The sequence below is a fragment of the Leucopleurus acutus genome (assembly GCF_964270905.1).
Source record: "Leucopleurus acutus genome assembly, chromosome: 11".
Taxonomy (NCBI): domain Eukaryota; kingdom Metazoa; phylum Chordata; class Mammalia; order Artiodactyla; family Delphinidae; genus Leucopleurus; species Leucopleurus acutus.
In genome coordinates this window covers 52,362,980-52,376,241 of record NC_139152.1, presented here as the reverse complement: position 1 = coordinate 52,376,241, position 13,262 = coordinate 52,362,980, and the positions used below count along the sequence as shown (strand labels likewise).

Below are 13,262 nucleotides of genomic sequence, written 5' to 3'. Positions count from 1 at the left end.
TCCAGCAAGCACAACCTCACAACCACTGACCTCCAGGATCAAGTCCACACTCCTAACCATGGGTTGTGGTCTCCCACGAGCCATCCCTGTATACCAAACTCCTGTAGCTTCCTTCCCACACCATAAAGGTTTTCATTGCCAATGCCTTGTCTCATGCTGTTCCCTCAGCCATGAACTGCCTGTCTGCTCTGCACCACTGCCTCAAACACACACACACACACACACAGCCCGACCTACTCCTCTCCATCTTTAAAGGTAAAACCAGGGCTTCCCTGGTGGTGCAGTGGTTGAGAGTCCGCCTGCCGATGCAGGGGACACGGGTTCGTGCCCTGGTCCAGGAAGATCCCACATGCCGCGGAGCGGCTAGGCCCATGAGCCATGGCCGCTGAGGCTGCGCGTCCGGAGCCTGTGCTCCGCAATGGGAGAGGCCACAACAGTGAGAGGCCCGCGTACCACAAAAAAAAAAAAAAAAAAAGGTAAAACCAGATATTAATTCCCTCAAGAAAGGCTTCTGACAGAGAGAGATGTTCTTTTAATATTTGGAGAAGTTAATACAGGGCCTAGAAAACTAGGCTGAAACATTTTATTTACTGCAGTTGATAACAAGGAAGCACAGAAGGTTTTACGAAGAACAATAAAATGACCAAAGCAGTAAGTGTGGACAAATGCTCTGGCAGCAAAGTGAGGATTGTATTAGAGCAGGCGGACCCTAGAAGGAGGGCCATCATCTCTGAGTGTGGTTTAATTCAGCAAACATTTACTGAGAAAGAGAAGGCAGAAAACTAGTTGCAGACTCTCAACAGATATTTGCTTAATGAATTAATACATTTATTGTGCAGCACCAGTAAAAGGCAAAGTGCTATGTGTTAATAGCAAAGCACAGTCCCTGTCCTTAAGGAACTTACAGTATCCCTGAGGAAATAAGATACAGCCTCAACTCAAGGTAGAATATAATGAAGGCTCACAGAAGAGGTACAAGGAAAATGTGGTGAGGCAAAGAAGGAGACGCTTTCAGTCGAGACTATCAGAACGTTTCACAAACAAGATGGCATCTGAACTGGAAATTTCACAAGGAAGCAGGCCTGAAATACGTGAAGGGAGAAGAGAAAGACTGAACAGAGAGAGCAAAGGTGTAGAGCAGGCATATTCCCAGGCATTTCTGGGAACATGGAAGACAGTGTGACTTGACTAGACGAGGTCAAGGGTACAAAAGGGAGGAATAGGAACTATGGCTGAAAAGATGGGTTAATGCCAGACAGTCGAGAGCACTGGATGATAAGCTGAGAAATCCACGCTTTGTGTTGTAGGCAGTGAGTAGTCACTGTAGTCTCATGAGTGAGGGAGAAGGGATGAGATCTCACAGTCCCGCCTGGGGCATGTGAACCAGGCAATTCTGTAGGATGTAAAGGATCTCACACGTGGAAAATGCCAAGCTTGGACCTCACATCCACAACAATGTTCAATAAAAGGCCCTTCCCTCTAAGAGAGAGAATGAGCAATGAAGCAACAGCCCAGGACGTGTGAGAGGAGTTGAAATCAAAACACAGAGGTCAGGGGCAGATAGAGCGTTCCACCTCTGAGACAGACAGGAAGAAAGACCAGACGACAACGCAAAGAAAACATGAAATACAAAATATGAATGTTCAGGGAAGTTATACCAGGTGGTCAGTATTCTCAGTGAATCGGGCAGCTGTCTGCTAAAGGTGAGGGATTCTGAGAAAGAGCTGGAGGTACCAGGATACAAGCAAAGGAACTGGAACCTCTTCGCTTGACAAGTCCTAAATCACGGCCTGAGTCTCTGTTTTCTAACCTGTTGACTGGGCTCCACCACCCAGAAATGACCTCAGGCATGGAACCCAACATGAAAGTTGACACCAAAAAAAAAAAAAGGAGAGAGAAACCACAGAGAAAGAAGGAACTAAGGCCCAAGGACAACCTTGGACAAGACCAACTGTTGGTCAGTGGGCAGGAGGAAGGAAGAATTAGCAAGAGAAGCAGTGGTCAAAAGCGGGAGGAGGGCTTCCCTGGTGGCGCAGTGGTTGAGAGTCCGCCTGCCGATGCAGGGGACACGGGTTCATGCCCCGGTCCAGGAAGATCCCACATGCCGCGGAGCGGCTAGGCCCGTGAGCCATGGCCGCTGAGCCTGTGCATCCGGAGCCTGTGCTCAGCAGTGGGAGAGGCCACAGCAGTGAGAGGCCCGCGTATCACAAAAAAAAAAAAAAAAAAAAAAGCGGGAGGAGACTGCAGAAAACTCATGTTATAGAGCCAAATGGAAGAGAGCGTGTTAACAAATCCGCTATCTCTTCTATACTCACTGCCAATTTTAATGATTTGGAGAATGTAATCTTGAGATACAGCAACATGCCAGAAAAATGACCAAACCCTTCAAGTCTTCCATTTTGAAATTTATGATTCATATGTAATAACATGAGTTGCAAATGTGGGCAAAACAAATAAACCAAAATGCTGATTAGAATAATCTCCTTTTTATCCTCAATAATCCCTTCTCAGAAATAATTATGTCTCCCTTTACAGCTAAGAATCAGATTCAGAACAAATACCTGGTGATTTGGGGGGTGAGGGAGGAGGTGTTCTGGTGGTTTTTTGGTTTGTTTTTATATTGCACGTTATGATTTTTAAGCAACACGGTTGGAATGAAAGCCGTAACAAATATCCAGTTCTTCCTTCCTCTTGTGACAGTTAGATGCTTAACAAATTATATATAGGCTCTTGGTCATTTGAAAAACTACATCTGAGGACTGGGAAAGTACATTTCCCAAGACTGCTGCTCTCGCACTGCTTGCCCACGGTACCAGGGTCCCCCGAGCCAAGGGGGGGTGGCACTGCCCACTCACCTGCATGAGTTCATGGCTTTCCAGGAGATCATTCTCCAGCATCTCCTGGGTAAGGCGCCCCATGGTGCTATAGAATTCATCTGCTGTTTCACAACATTCTATCTGCCTAGATAAAGGACAGAAAAAGGAACTGTTTAGGATACCCACGCTATCAGGTACATGCTGCAGGCACAACAAGACATGTTTTCTCTTGCCATCAAATTGACTAAGTTAGCAACCAACAAAAGTCAAAATCCTATGATACACTCACAGGACAGCCTGTTTTAGACAGAGAAAAGATTTTAAAAATTCGAAGGACAACGTAAAGGTACTTATTCTAGGATGAGTTCCCACCTTTGCTATGCTGCTCCGCTGACTCACAGCCCCATCTGTGGCATCTTTATTGTTTCCATGTGACACATTCTACACATCAGAACACCCATCACGGATCAGAAATTATAACCAGGAAATTGGGTGCCCAAGTACAATTATTCCCTAGAGGGAATCTGTTTCTCTGGATCTGCAAACTGCAGTGGCATTGACAGACTGAAATCAAATCACAGTAGAAGTGAAAGATGAAATATACAAAAACTTTATCTGCATATTTCATCAGTCCACAGGATATTTTCACAGGTAGTCTTTTCAGCCCTTCTCAGGACACTGCTGCTAGTTGGAAATTACACCCTGTTTCTTGTGTTTGGTTCGACATGTAAATAAAGAATATGTCACCTCCCATCCTGTGAGACAGGTGAGACTTTAATCCTTCTTCTAGAGGGGGAAGGAATAACCCAAAGCAAAGAGACCTGTGTATTTGTTTTATCTATTATGACATTCTTTGTATAGCAGGATAACTCTATTTGCCCACCAATCATAAGACATGCTCTTTGGCATACACTAAGGTTAGGGGATTTCCATAGAGCCATCCAAAACCAATATGATGATGGGAAAATTCCATGCTCTGGAGTGCTGTTCAAATCCCACTGCCACAATCATGTAAATAAATAAATGAAATAAACGGCTGACGTGTTAATGAAAAATACCGAGTAGCATGTGGGCATAAATAAAGTGGTTAAGTTTATCCTGTGAGTGGCAGGAAGAGCGAGGAAGAGAAGTAATGCCTAAGATGAGTTTTGAAAAATATTCTGCAGGTTGACAAGGTGGAAAAAGCATCCCAAAGATGTGGATACAGGAGACAGAAGGCACTACCGGGGGAAATGCATGTAGGTTCCCACCACCAGCATGGGAGCGGCTGCACAGCTGGGGGCGACAGGGAGAGCTGAGGGCAGAGAGGTGCAGAGAGCAGATCGCAATGGCCTCCCTTGCCTGCTGAGCCCCCTCAGGACAAGAGTCACTGAAAGGCCTTTAATATGGAGTGTGGGAACAGACATGCCCTTGGCAAGGTTGCCCGGGAGGTGGCATGGCGATTTCGGGGTACGACGGGGAGGCCAGGGAGGACAGTGCCAGGCATGAGGCAACGAGGGAGGGAATCAAGGCAGTCAGATCAGAAAAGAAAGGACATGTGAAAGAGATGCCAGTGGGGCTAAGTAGATGGTCTACAGCTTACACGTTCCAAAAGTACCGCCGGTATGATCAAAGGAGGAAATTTCACGTTGCAGAGGCAGGGTGATGGGAAGGGTCCCATGGATAACCATACACAAGGCACATATGTTACTCAGGAACACTTAAGCTGGAGATCACCTGCATACTGTTTACGATTTTTCCAATGGAAAGTTTGTGGACAAGATTACAGGCCCTGGAGTCTGACTGATTACAGTCAGAAAGATCCAGGATTAAGTCCCAGCTCCGCTACTCATTAGCTGTGAGACAATGAGCTAGTTAATTAGCCTTCCTGGGGTAGTTTTCTCACTTGAAAAGACAGGGAGAATAATCCTACCTACTTCACAGGGTTGTGGGGAGAATCGAATGAGATGATGTGTGTAAACTTCCTAACACAATGACGGCACAGCAGGTACTTGTTGTATACGTGTTGGTTGCCTTGCCTTTCGTTTAACAAGATGCATGCTCAAAACATGTATAATTATAATAAGCAAAGACTATGAAACATTTAAAATTCTACAAGTCTGATTCATAGATCCCTGAACTTCATAAACAGGAGCTATTTATAAGCAATAGATTCACATTATTAAAAGCACAGATTATAGAGCCAAGGTACCTAGGTTCAAAATCAGGCCTTTCCACTTACTGACTCGGTGATTTGGGGCAATTTACTTAACTTCTCTGTGCCTCAGTGCCCACATCTATAAAATGGGGATGATAACAGTACCTACCTCATAGGATGATGGTGAGGACTAAATGAGTTAATTTTACATCTAGAGTGCTTAGAACCATGCCTGTCCTTTGCAAGCACTCCATGAATATTGGATTTTAAGTGTAGCTATTATTATTTCAACAGTGTGCCATCCCTGGGATGACCACATGAATAAATTCTGATCCTACAGATAATGAATAGATGGGAATAAAATGAGAACCACCTCTTTTCCTCCTGCCCCATAATTAAGAACTAACAAAAAGGGGACCGCAACTGACTCAGCATACGGTAAAGTGCTTTAGCATTTTAACCCCATAAGCTAATTACTCAGTAACTATCACACCAGTTAGAGTGTGACAGTGTTTGATAGAGAAATTATCAAAGCTCAAAGAGTTTATGAGGTGTAGAGTGGGTTGGAAATATGTGACTGCAGAAAGAGGTAGACATCGGAAGAAAGTAATCAGATAAGTAAATAGCACAACAAACCCTGCACAGATGAATTTATTTGCCTAGCTGAAAAGCTATGTACAATAAAACAAAGGCAAAGGAGACAGCTATATGATATTTAAAAATACTTCCACACAACAATGACTTTTTTTTAATCCATGAATTGAGAGTCAGTGGATCTTTCTTACAAAAAGTAAAAAATACTGCAAGTCTCCAAGGAAACAACTGGTCATAGATAAAAAGGCTACTGAAAAAGGTTTTGATCCATGTCGTCTATGGGTACCCAATCAAGTCATTTACAGCTCTAGGAAAGAAATATTAAAAACTTCTCTGCATCTTCAAGTGGCACATATATACAATGGAATATTACTCAGCCATAAAAAGAAATGAAATTGAGTTATTTGTAGTGAGGTGGATGGACCTAGAGTCTGTCATACAGAGTGAAGTCAGAAAGAGAAAAACAAATACCGTATGCTAACGCATATATATGGAAACTTAAAAAAAAAAATGGTACTGATGAACCTAGTGGCAGGGCAGGAATGAAGATGTAGACATAGAGAACGGACTTGAGGACATGGTGGGGGGAGGGGGAAGCTGGGGCAAAGTGAGAGTAGCATTGACATATATACACTACCAAATGTAAAACAGACAGCTAGTGGGAAGCAGCAGCATAGCACAGGGAGATCACCTCAGTGCTTTATGACCACAAAGAGGGGTGGGAGGGAGGTTCAAGAGAGAGGGGATATGGGGATATATGTATGCATATGGCTGATTCACTTTGTTGCGCAACAGAAACTAACACAGCATTGTGAAGCAATTATACTCCAATATAATTTTTTTTAAATCCTCTGCATCTTCAGTTAACTGCAACAACTTCATCCTGATGTCTCTTCCAGTACCCCAAAGGCAGAATTTTAATGTAATAGTCATAATATATTAGAGATAGGTGAAAATACCCTAGTTTTTTCAGCTCTGCTACTAGACAAGAATGTAAGTAAAATCTGTTTAGTAGTAATAGATTGCAACATAGAATTAACTCTTTTTTTTTTTTTTTTTTTTTAACGGTACGCGGGCCTCCCACTGCTGTGGACTCTCCCGCCGCAGAGCACAGGCTCCGGACGCGCAGGTCCAGCCATGGCTCACGGGCCCAGCCGCTCCGCAGCACGTGGGATCCTCCCAGACCGGGGCACGAACCCGTGTCCCCTGCATCGGCAGGCAGACTCTCAACTACTGCGCCACCAGGGAAGCCCCTAGAATTAACTCTTGATGAAATGAAATAAGTTCTACTGTTGACTAGGTACCAAGCACCATGCTAGATACCCTTATACATATTATCTCATTTAATTTTATCACAGCTCACAAAATAAATTATAAAGATTCAAACATAAGCCAAATTGCAGTGTTAACCAACAAACCCACCCAGTCCTCTCCAGATCTGCCTGTTCCTCTTCCACCTACATCCCTTTCCCTCTCCCCAACCAGTGTCAGGAAAGATGCCGACAGCTCGGACCAGGCAGGACACCAGCACTGAGGAGGAGGAGATCTACAGGCCTGAAACAGCTTGCCTCCTTCAGTAAAATGGATTTTCTCTGCCCCCAACATTCACAGAAGAGCCAGCTGAGAGTTCAGAAGGCAGAAGCAATTGCACCGAGTTCACAACTTTCTCTCCTCCTCAAACCTAAATAGCAATCCTTTACTTGTTAGAGCACAAAAATGGTGTAAGGCCCTCAACACCACAGAAAAGAACAGCAGTGGGAAATCACTTACTCTCCCAGTTTTGCCCAGATAGCCAGCGACACCCTTAGGATGATTTCCGAACCTTCAAAGAAGACTGAATCCCAAATCTTTAAAACCGTATGGTTAGGGAGGCACGTAGCGAAGAGAGTCAAAAACCACTGCATCGTGAAGACATTCGTAAGTGGGGGCTCATATCCACCTGAAATAAAACAAACACTCTACATCTCTCCAGAATCGACAACTTGTAAGATATAAAAATACCCTCTTTCAGTCTCCCATGTCCACCCAAATATGTTATTTCCTGACTGATTTCTTTATATCTCTAAATTCTGGTTCCTTCCTCCTTTTGTCCTTCCTTTTTTTTTTTTTTTTTTGAAGAACATTGGTGTGTTTAATAAAAATCTCAATAATTTGAACTTCACAGATTCTTTGTGATATTTCAGAAATCTTAACCTAAAATTTAATTTGGCTCTACCTATTGTGGGGTGCTGAAAATTAAGGAGGATGTTTTCCTTACCGAAAACAGGATAAAAAGGATTTTAACCTCTCAAAAGTAAAAGCTGATTTTCAAGACCTCCTAAAGCCTACCTTTATTCAAATGCTGCCGATAAAAATAAAATTGCTCATGAGCAGTTACCTGTCTACTTCTTAATTTATACATAGTTCTCAGACCACAATGGAATTAAACCAGAAATCGATAACAGAAATAAAGCTGGAAAATACTCGGAGATCAAGCAAAGTGAAATTTTACAATATTTTTAACTAAACTATACCCAGTTTTAAAGACCTGGGATCCAGCTCACTTTGAAGTTTCTGGATTCACTAAAAAAAGAGTCCCCTCCCATTTCCTGTGATCACATAAGCGTGTATTTTAATGAAATATAAAAATTTAGATATTTGGACTTATCCTCCCTCCAAATTACAGTCAGAAGGTGCAGTTACCCAAGTACAAGCAAAACAAGATCTGTTCTCCTGCACTCATTTTCTTGCTTCTTACCTATGAACAAAGGAATATCTTTGTTCAGAGACTAGAATCTGAGGTCACCACTTAAGCAAGTACAGGGCATTTAGGGGAAACATGGAGCCCAGTAAAAGTGTGTCTGACTCCGGGACAGAAAAGTTTGGTCTCTCTGGAAGCTTTATGAAATCCCCATCGGTTCACAAGTATACTGCACAGCCAAATTAAGTAAGATTGCTCAAATGAGTTAGAAGAAAATGCTTAGAGATGCTCAGGTGTCACTAAAATTTCCAGTGTATCTTAATCATAGATAGGGGTCCTCAAAATCCTTTCGTATTTTCCCAGATTTAGATGCATGGATCAGGAACTGGCAACCATTTAAAGGAAACATAGCAAACTTCTGACTATTCTATTTCTGGTATCCTGAGCACAGCCGGGGAAGTGCAAGCAGTGGGTATAATGACAGCTACGAGCTCAGGTACTTGGGAAGCTGGACGAAGCCGGCTAGATGGAGGAGACGCAGAGCTGCTTGCAGAGCTGTCTCCATCACCGCCCCACTCAGCCCAGTCCATTCCTGCAGGGCTCAGGTTCTAAACAGAGGTCCAGAAGAGCCCTTCTCCAGCAAGAACAGGCCCATTCATCTCAAGTAAATCTAAATACCCTTAGCATGAATGAATCAAAGGAACTCAGTCCAAAGGACTGCTTTTATCTCCTACAACTCTATGGAAATACATATTCCACTCTCCATAACATCAATGGTTGAGGCAAAACCACAGTCTGTGCTAAGTTGTACCTGTAGCTCAGTTTTAAAGCACTCCTGTAGTTTTGGTGCCAACTTAAAGCAGTTTAACTAGATGGCAAGACACGGATGCCCTTCTTTACCTAGAGTACAATATGTACTTGGTGATCTGGCACTGGTGAAGTATTAGGTCCTTGTCTGAGTTCCTAACCATAGCCAGTTAGAGGTTCAACATTTGGTCCCTCTGTTTTTTGTTCTTGGTTTTGTTTTTAGTTTTGTTTTTGTTCTCTAGAAATCTATTTCATTGCACTAAACTCTCACCAATAGAAATATCTGAAAACACATATTTCCATTCAGGGTTTAGGCTCTTAGGTACAGTGGAACCAGAGAAGTAAACTATTTTCAAAAGTAAAATAGCATTGAATCATCACTACCTCCACTTTCCTTGTTTGCAGTTTTCTGAAGAGTATCCAGGTGCTGAGATAACTCAGGGAGCTTCAGTCTCAAGAGGTCTCGGAAGACGGCCATATCCACAGACAGTGCCCGGAGATTGTTGACAAAATAGCTTTCAGGAAGTACCTTGTCAATAAGGTAAATCATAATCTGAAGAAAAAGATAAAGAATAAGATCACTTCATATAGGCCGTGGGGCAACAAAGCCCGCGCACCACAAAAACTGAGCCTGCGCTCTAGAGCCTGTGAGCCACAACTACTGAAGCCCACGTGCCACAACTACTGAAGCCTGTGCGCCTAGAGCCTATGCTCCGCAACAAGAGAAGCCATCGCAATGAGAAGCCCCTGCACCACAACGAAGAGTAGCCCCTGCTAGCTGCAACTAGAGAAAGCCTGCATGCAGCAATGAAGACCCAATGCAGCCCCAAAAAAACAAATAAATAAACAAAATAAATCTATTAAAAAAAGAAGATTGCTTCATAAAAACCAGTGTATTAACATATCTTAAATAGAACATATTCAAATAGATAAAATGCAGTTAGCCAAAGCACACTATCCTTTACATATGTCAGAACTAAATGTTCTGGATTTTCAAGGCTCCTCTCCCCCTGGGTAAGGAGCGGGCGGCATAACTGTCTAAGTACCTCAGACCCCGCATCTGCCAATGTCTAAAACTTCTAGTTGGGCCGCTAGACCTGAGTTCATCCTATAAGTAGCTGTGATGATAAATACACCCCTCAGCCTCCTTCTGAGACGCCACGGAGCACGTGCTTTCTCAGCAGCCGGCAGGAATCTCAGTGTCGGCTCCCTGATATCAGCACAGTTTTACAACCTTAACCTGAAAACCAAGAGCTGGCCTGTCATGGAACATCCCAACTGCAGCCGGTCTCAAGATTCACTGACCATCAACCTGGGTTATTTGGAAAACTGATGTCGGCTTTTTGTCCACTTCCTCTCCTGGGGGAGTGCAACAAGGTTTTGTTTGAGCAAATGGTACTTTTAAATTGGGATTTCTTTCATGAGATTGGCTCATGCTCTTCAAATTACTATTTTCATTCTGACTTTTCTACCTGATTTTTCTATCTTTTCTAAGATGTCAAGGACCACCAGAATGACCCAGCAAAACACACGTGAGTTCTATATGTCAGCTTGCATGCTCTGTTTATGCCCTCCTCCTTAGAAGACCTGCTCTTTCCCTAGAGCACAGAAAAAGCAAAATTAAGAGCAAAATCATAGGACTTCCCTGGTGGTGCAGTGGTTAAGAATCCACCTGCCAATGCAGGGGACACGGGTTCAAGCCCTGGTCTGGGAAGATCCCATGTGACGCGGAGCAACTAAGCCCATGTGCCACAACTACTGAGCCTGTGCTCTAGAGCTCTCGAGCCACAACTACTGAGCCCACATGCCACAACTGCTGAAGCCCGCCACCTAGAGCCCGTGCTCCGCCACAAGAGAAGCCACCGCAATGAGAAGCCTGCACACCGCAACAAGGAGTAGCCCCCGCTCGCCGCAACTAGAGAAAGCCCACGCGCAGCAATGAAGACCCAATGCAGCCAAAAATAAATTAATTTAAAAAATAAAAGAACAAAATCATAGTGGGTCCTATATGTTGGTAGAGAGGTAGCTGTCTCATATTTTGATTTCAGCATATCACAAAACACTATTTTCCAAAAAAAAAAAAATTATCTCCCAGACCTGCCAAGGGCCCGTTTCCCCCTCATCCTTGGCTTGTAACGTCTACTTTTACGGTCATAGTTGTTTTGTTTTGTTTTTTATAAAGTTATTTATTTATTTTTGGCTGTGTTGGGTCTTCGTTGCTGCACACGGGCTTTCTCTAGCTGCAGCGAGCAAGGGCTACTGTTCATTGCGATTCGCAGGCTTCTCATTGCAGTGGCTTCTCTTGTTGAGGAACACGGTCTCTAGGTGCACGGGCTTCAGTAGTTGTGGTACACGGGCTCAGTAGTTGTGGCGCACGGGCTTAGTTGCTCTGTAGCATGTGGGATTCTCTCAGACCAGGGCTCAAACCCATGTCTCCTGCATTGGCAGGCGGATTCTTAACCACTGTGCCACCAGGGAAGCCCTAGGGTCATAGTTTTGACTAAGTCAGTAAGACTGGGGACATACTCTCAAGAAGGTCCCCCACAGCCTTTACTATAGGAGTGAACAGGCCCAGGGAACCGCCTTAGCCTTCTGACAGAGGGTCGGAATTTACCAGGTAAATGCAGCATCACCCTGAAAATAGGAGCTTAGCAGTAAAAGCAGTACGTTCAGCCTTTGTGGAGGGAAGAAGCCCTCACACAGGTCAGCAGAGGGGAGAGCAAATTGTCAGCAGAGCAGAGAGCACTGTCAGGGACCTCGTGCTCTACAGGTAAGGAGAAGATTTATGGGATCGGAAGGCAAAATTTAAAGGTAACAGTCTATTACTGCACTTTTCATCTAGAATAAGCTATATAATACCAAGAAAGATTTTTAAATGAATTTATAAGTTTTTATGAGGCATCACAATCCCTCAAAATTACATGAAAACAAGAAAAAGAATTCCGATTATCACAGTAATTCTTGTGACACAATGAAATTCTCTGTCCAAACGCAATTCAAAATCTGACATAAGGGCTTCCCTGGTGGCGCAGTCGTTGAGAGTCCGCCTGCCAATGCAGGGGACACGGGTTCGTGCCCCGGTCTGGGAAGATGCCACATGCCACGGAGCGGCTGGGCCCATGAGCCATGGCCGCTGAGCCTGTGTGTCTGGAGCCTGTGCTCCGCAACGGGAGAGGCCACAACAGTGAGAGGCCCACGTACAGGAAAAAAAAAAAAATCTGACATAAGACAGAAGAGCCAGCTATGTACTATGTCAGCTATGTTACTTCACCTACTACTGTATTCCAAAGACCAAACATTAGATCTTTAAAAAAAATAGGATACATAATGGCAATAGAACTGACAGTCTCTTCAACAAATGGTGCTGGTACAACCCTACACTCTCCACAAAAAGTAACTCAAAAGGGATCATAGACCTATGATCTAAAACACAATACCATAATACTCCTAGGAGATAACAGAGCCTAGATGACCCTGAGTATGACTTTTAAATGACTTTTTAGATACAATACCAAAGGCACAATCCATGAGAGAAATACTTGGTAGGCTAGACTTCATTAAAATTTAACCCTTCTGCTCTGTGAAAGACACTGCCAAGAGGATTAGAAGAAAAGCCACAGACTGGGAGAAAATATTTGTAAAGACAGATCTGAAAAAAGGACTGTCACCCAAAATGTACAACAATTCTTAAAACTCAACAATAAGAAAACAAACAACCTGATTAAAAAATGGACCAAAGACCTTAACAGACACCCAAAGAAGATATACAGGTGGTAAATAAGCTATGAAAAGATGTTCCACATCACAGTCATCAGAGAAATTCAAATTAAAACAACAGTGAGGTACCACTACACACTTATTACAATGGCCAAAATCTGGAATGCTGACAACAACAAATGTTGACAAGGATGTGGAGCAACAAGAACTCTTAGACTTTGCTAGTAGGAATGCAAACTGGTATAGTCACTTTGGAAGACAGTTTGATGAGTTTGTTTTTTTTTATAAAACTAAACATACTCCTACCATACAATCCAGCAATTGCACTCCTTGGTATTTACCCAAAGGAGTTGAAAATTTATGTCCACACAAAAACTTACATGTGGATTTTTATAGCAGCTTTATGCATAATTGCCAAAACTTGGAAGCAACCAAGATGTCCTCCAGTAGGTCCAGACAATGGAATATTATTCATTACTAAAAAGAATCCAGCTATCAAGCCATGAAGAGA

At 43.3% G+C, this 13,262-nt stretch overlaps 1 protein-coding gene across 1 annotated transcript in view; it reads right to left on the bottom strand.

Moving 5' to 3' along the window:
• TBC1D30 (TBC1 domain family member 30) overlaps positions 1 to 13,262 on the bottom strand; it is a gene marked incomplete at its 5' end in the record, with an annotated part of 84,337 nt that overhangs the window by 15,116 nt on the left and 55,959 nt on the right. Inside the window, 3 exons of the mRNA XM_082850974.1 lie at positions 2,856 to 2,961; positions 7,318 to 7,486; positions 9,419 to 9,587. Of these exons, the coding sequence (XP_082707100.1) occupies positions 2,856 to 2,961; positions 7,318 to 7,486; positions 9,419 to 9,587 (444 nt within the window). The remainder of the gene's footprint in view (positions 1 to 2,855; positions 2,962 to 7,317; positions 7,487 to 9,418; positions 9,588 to 13,262) is intronic.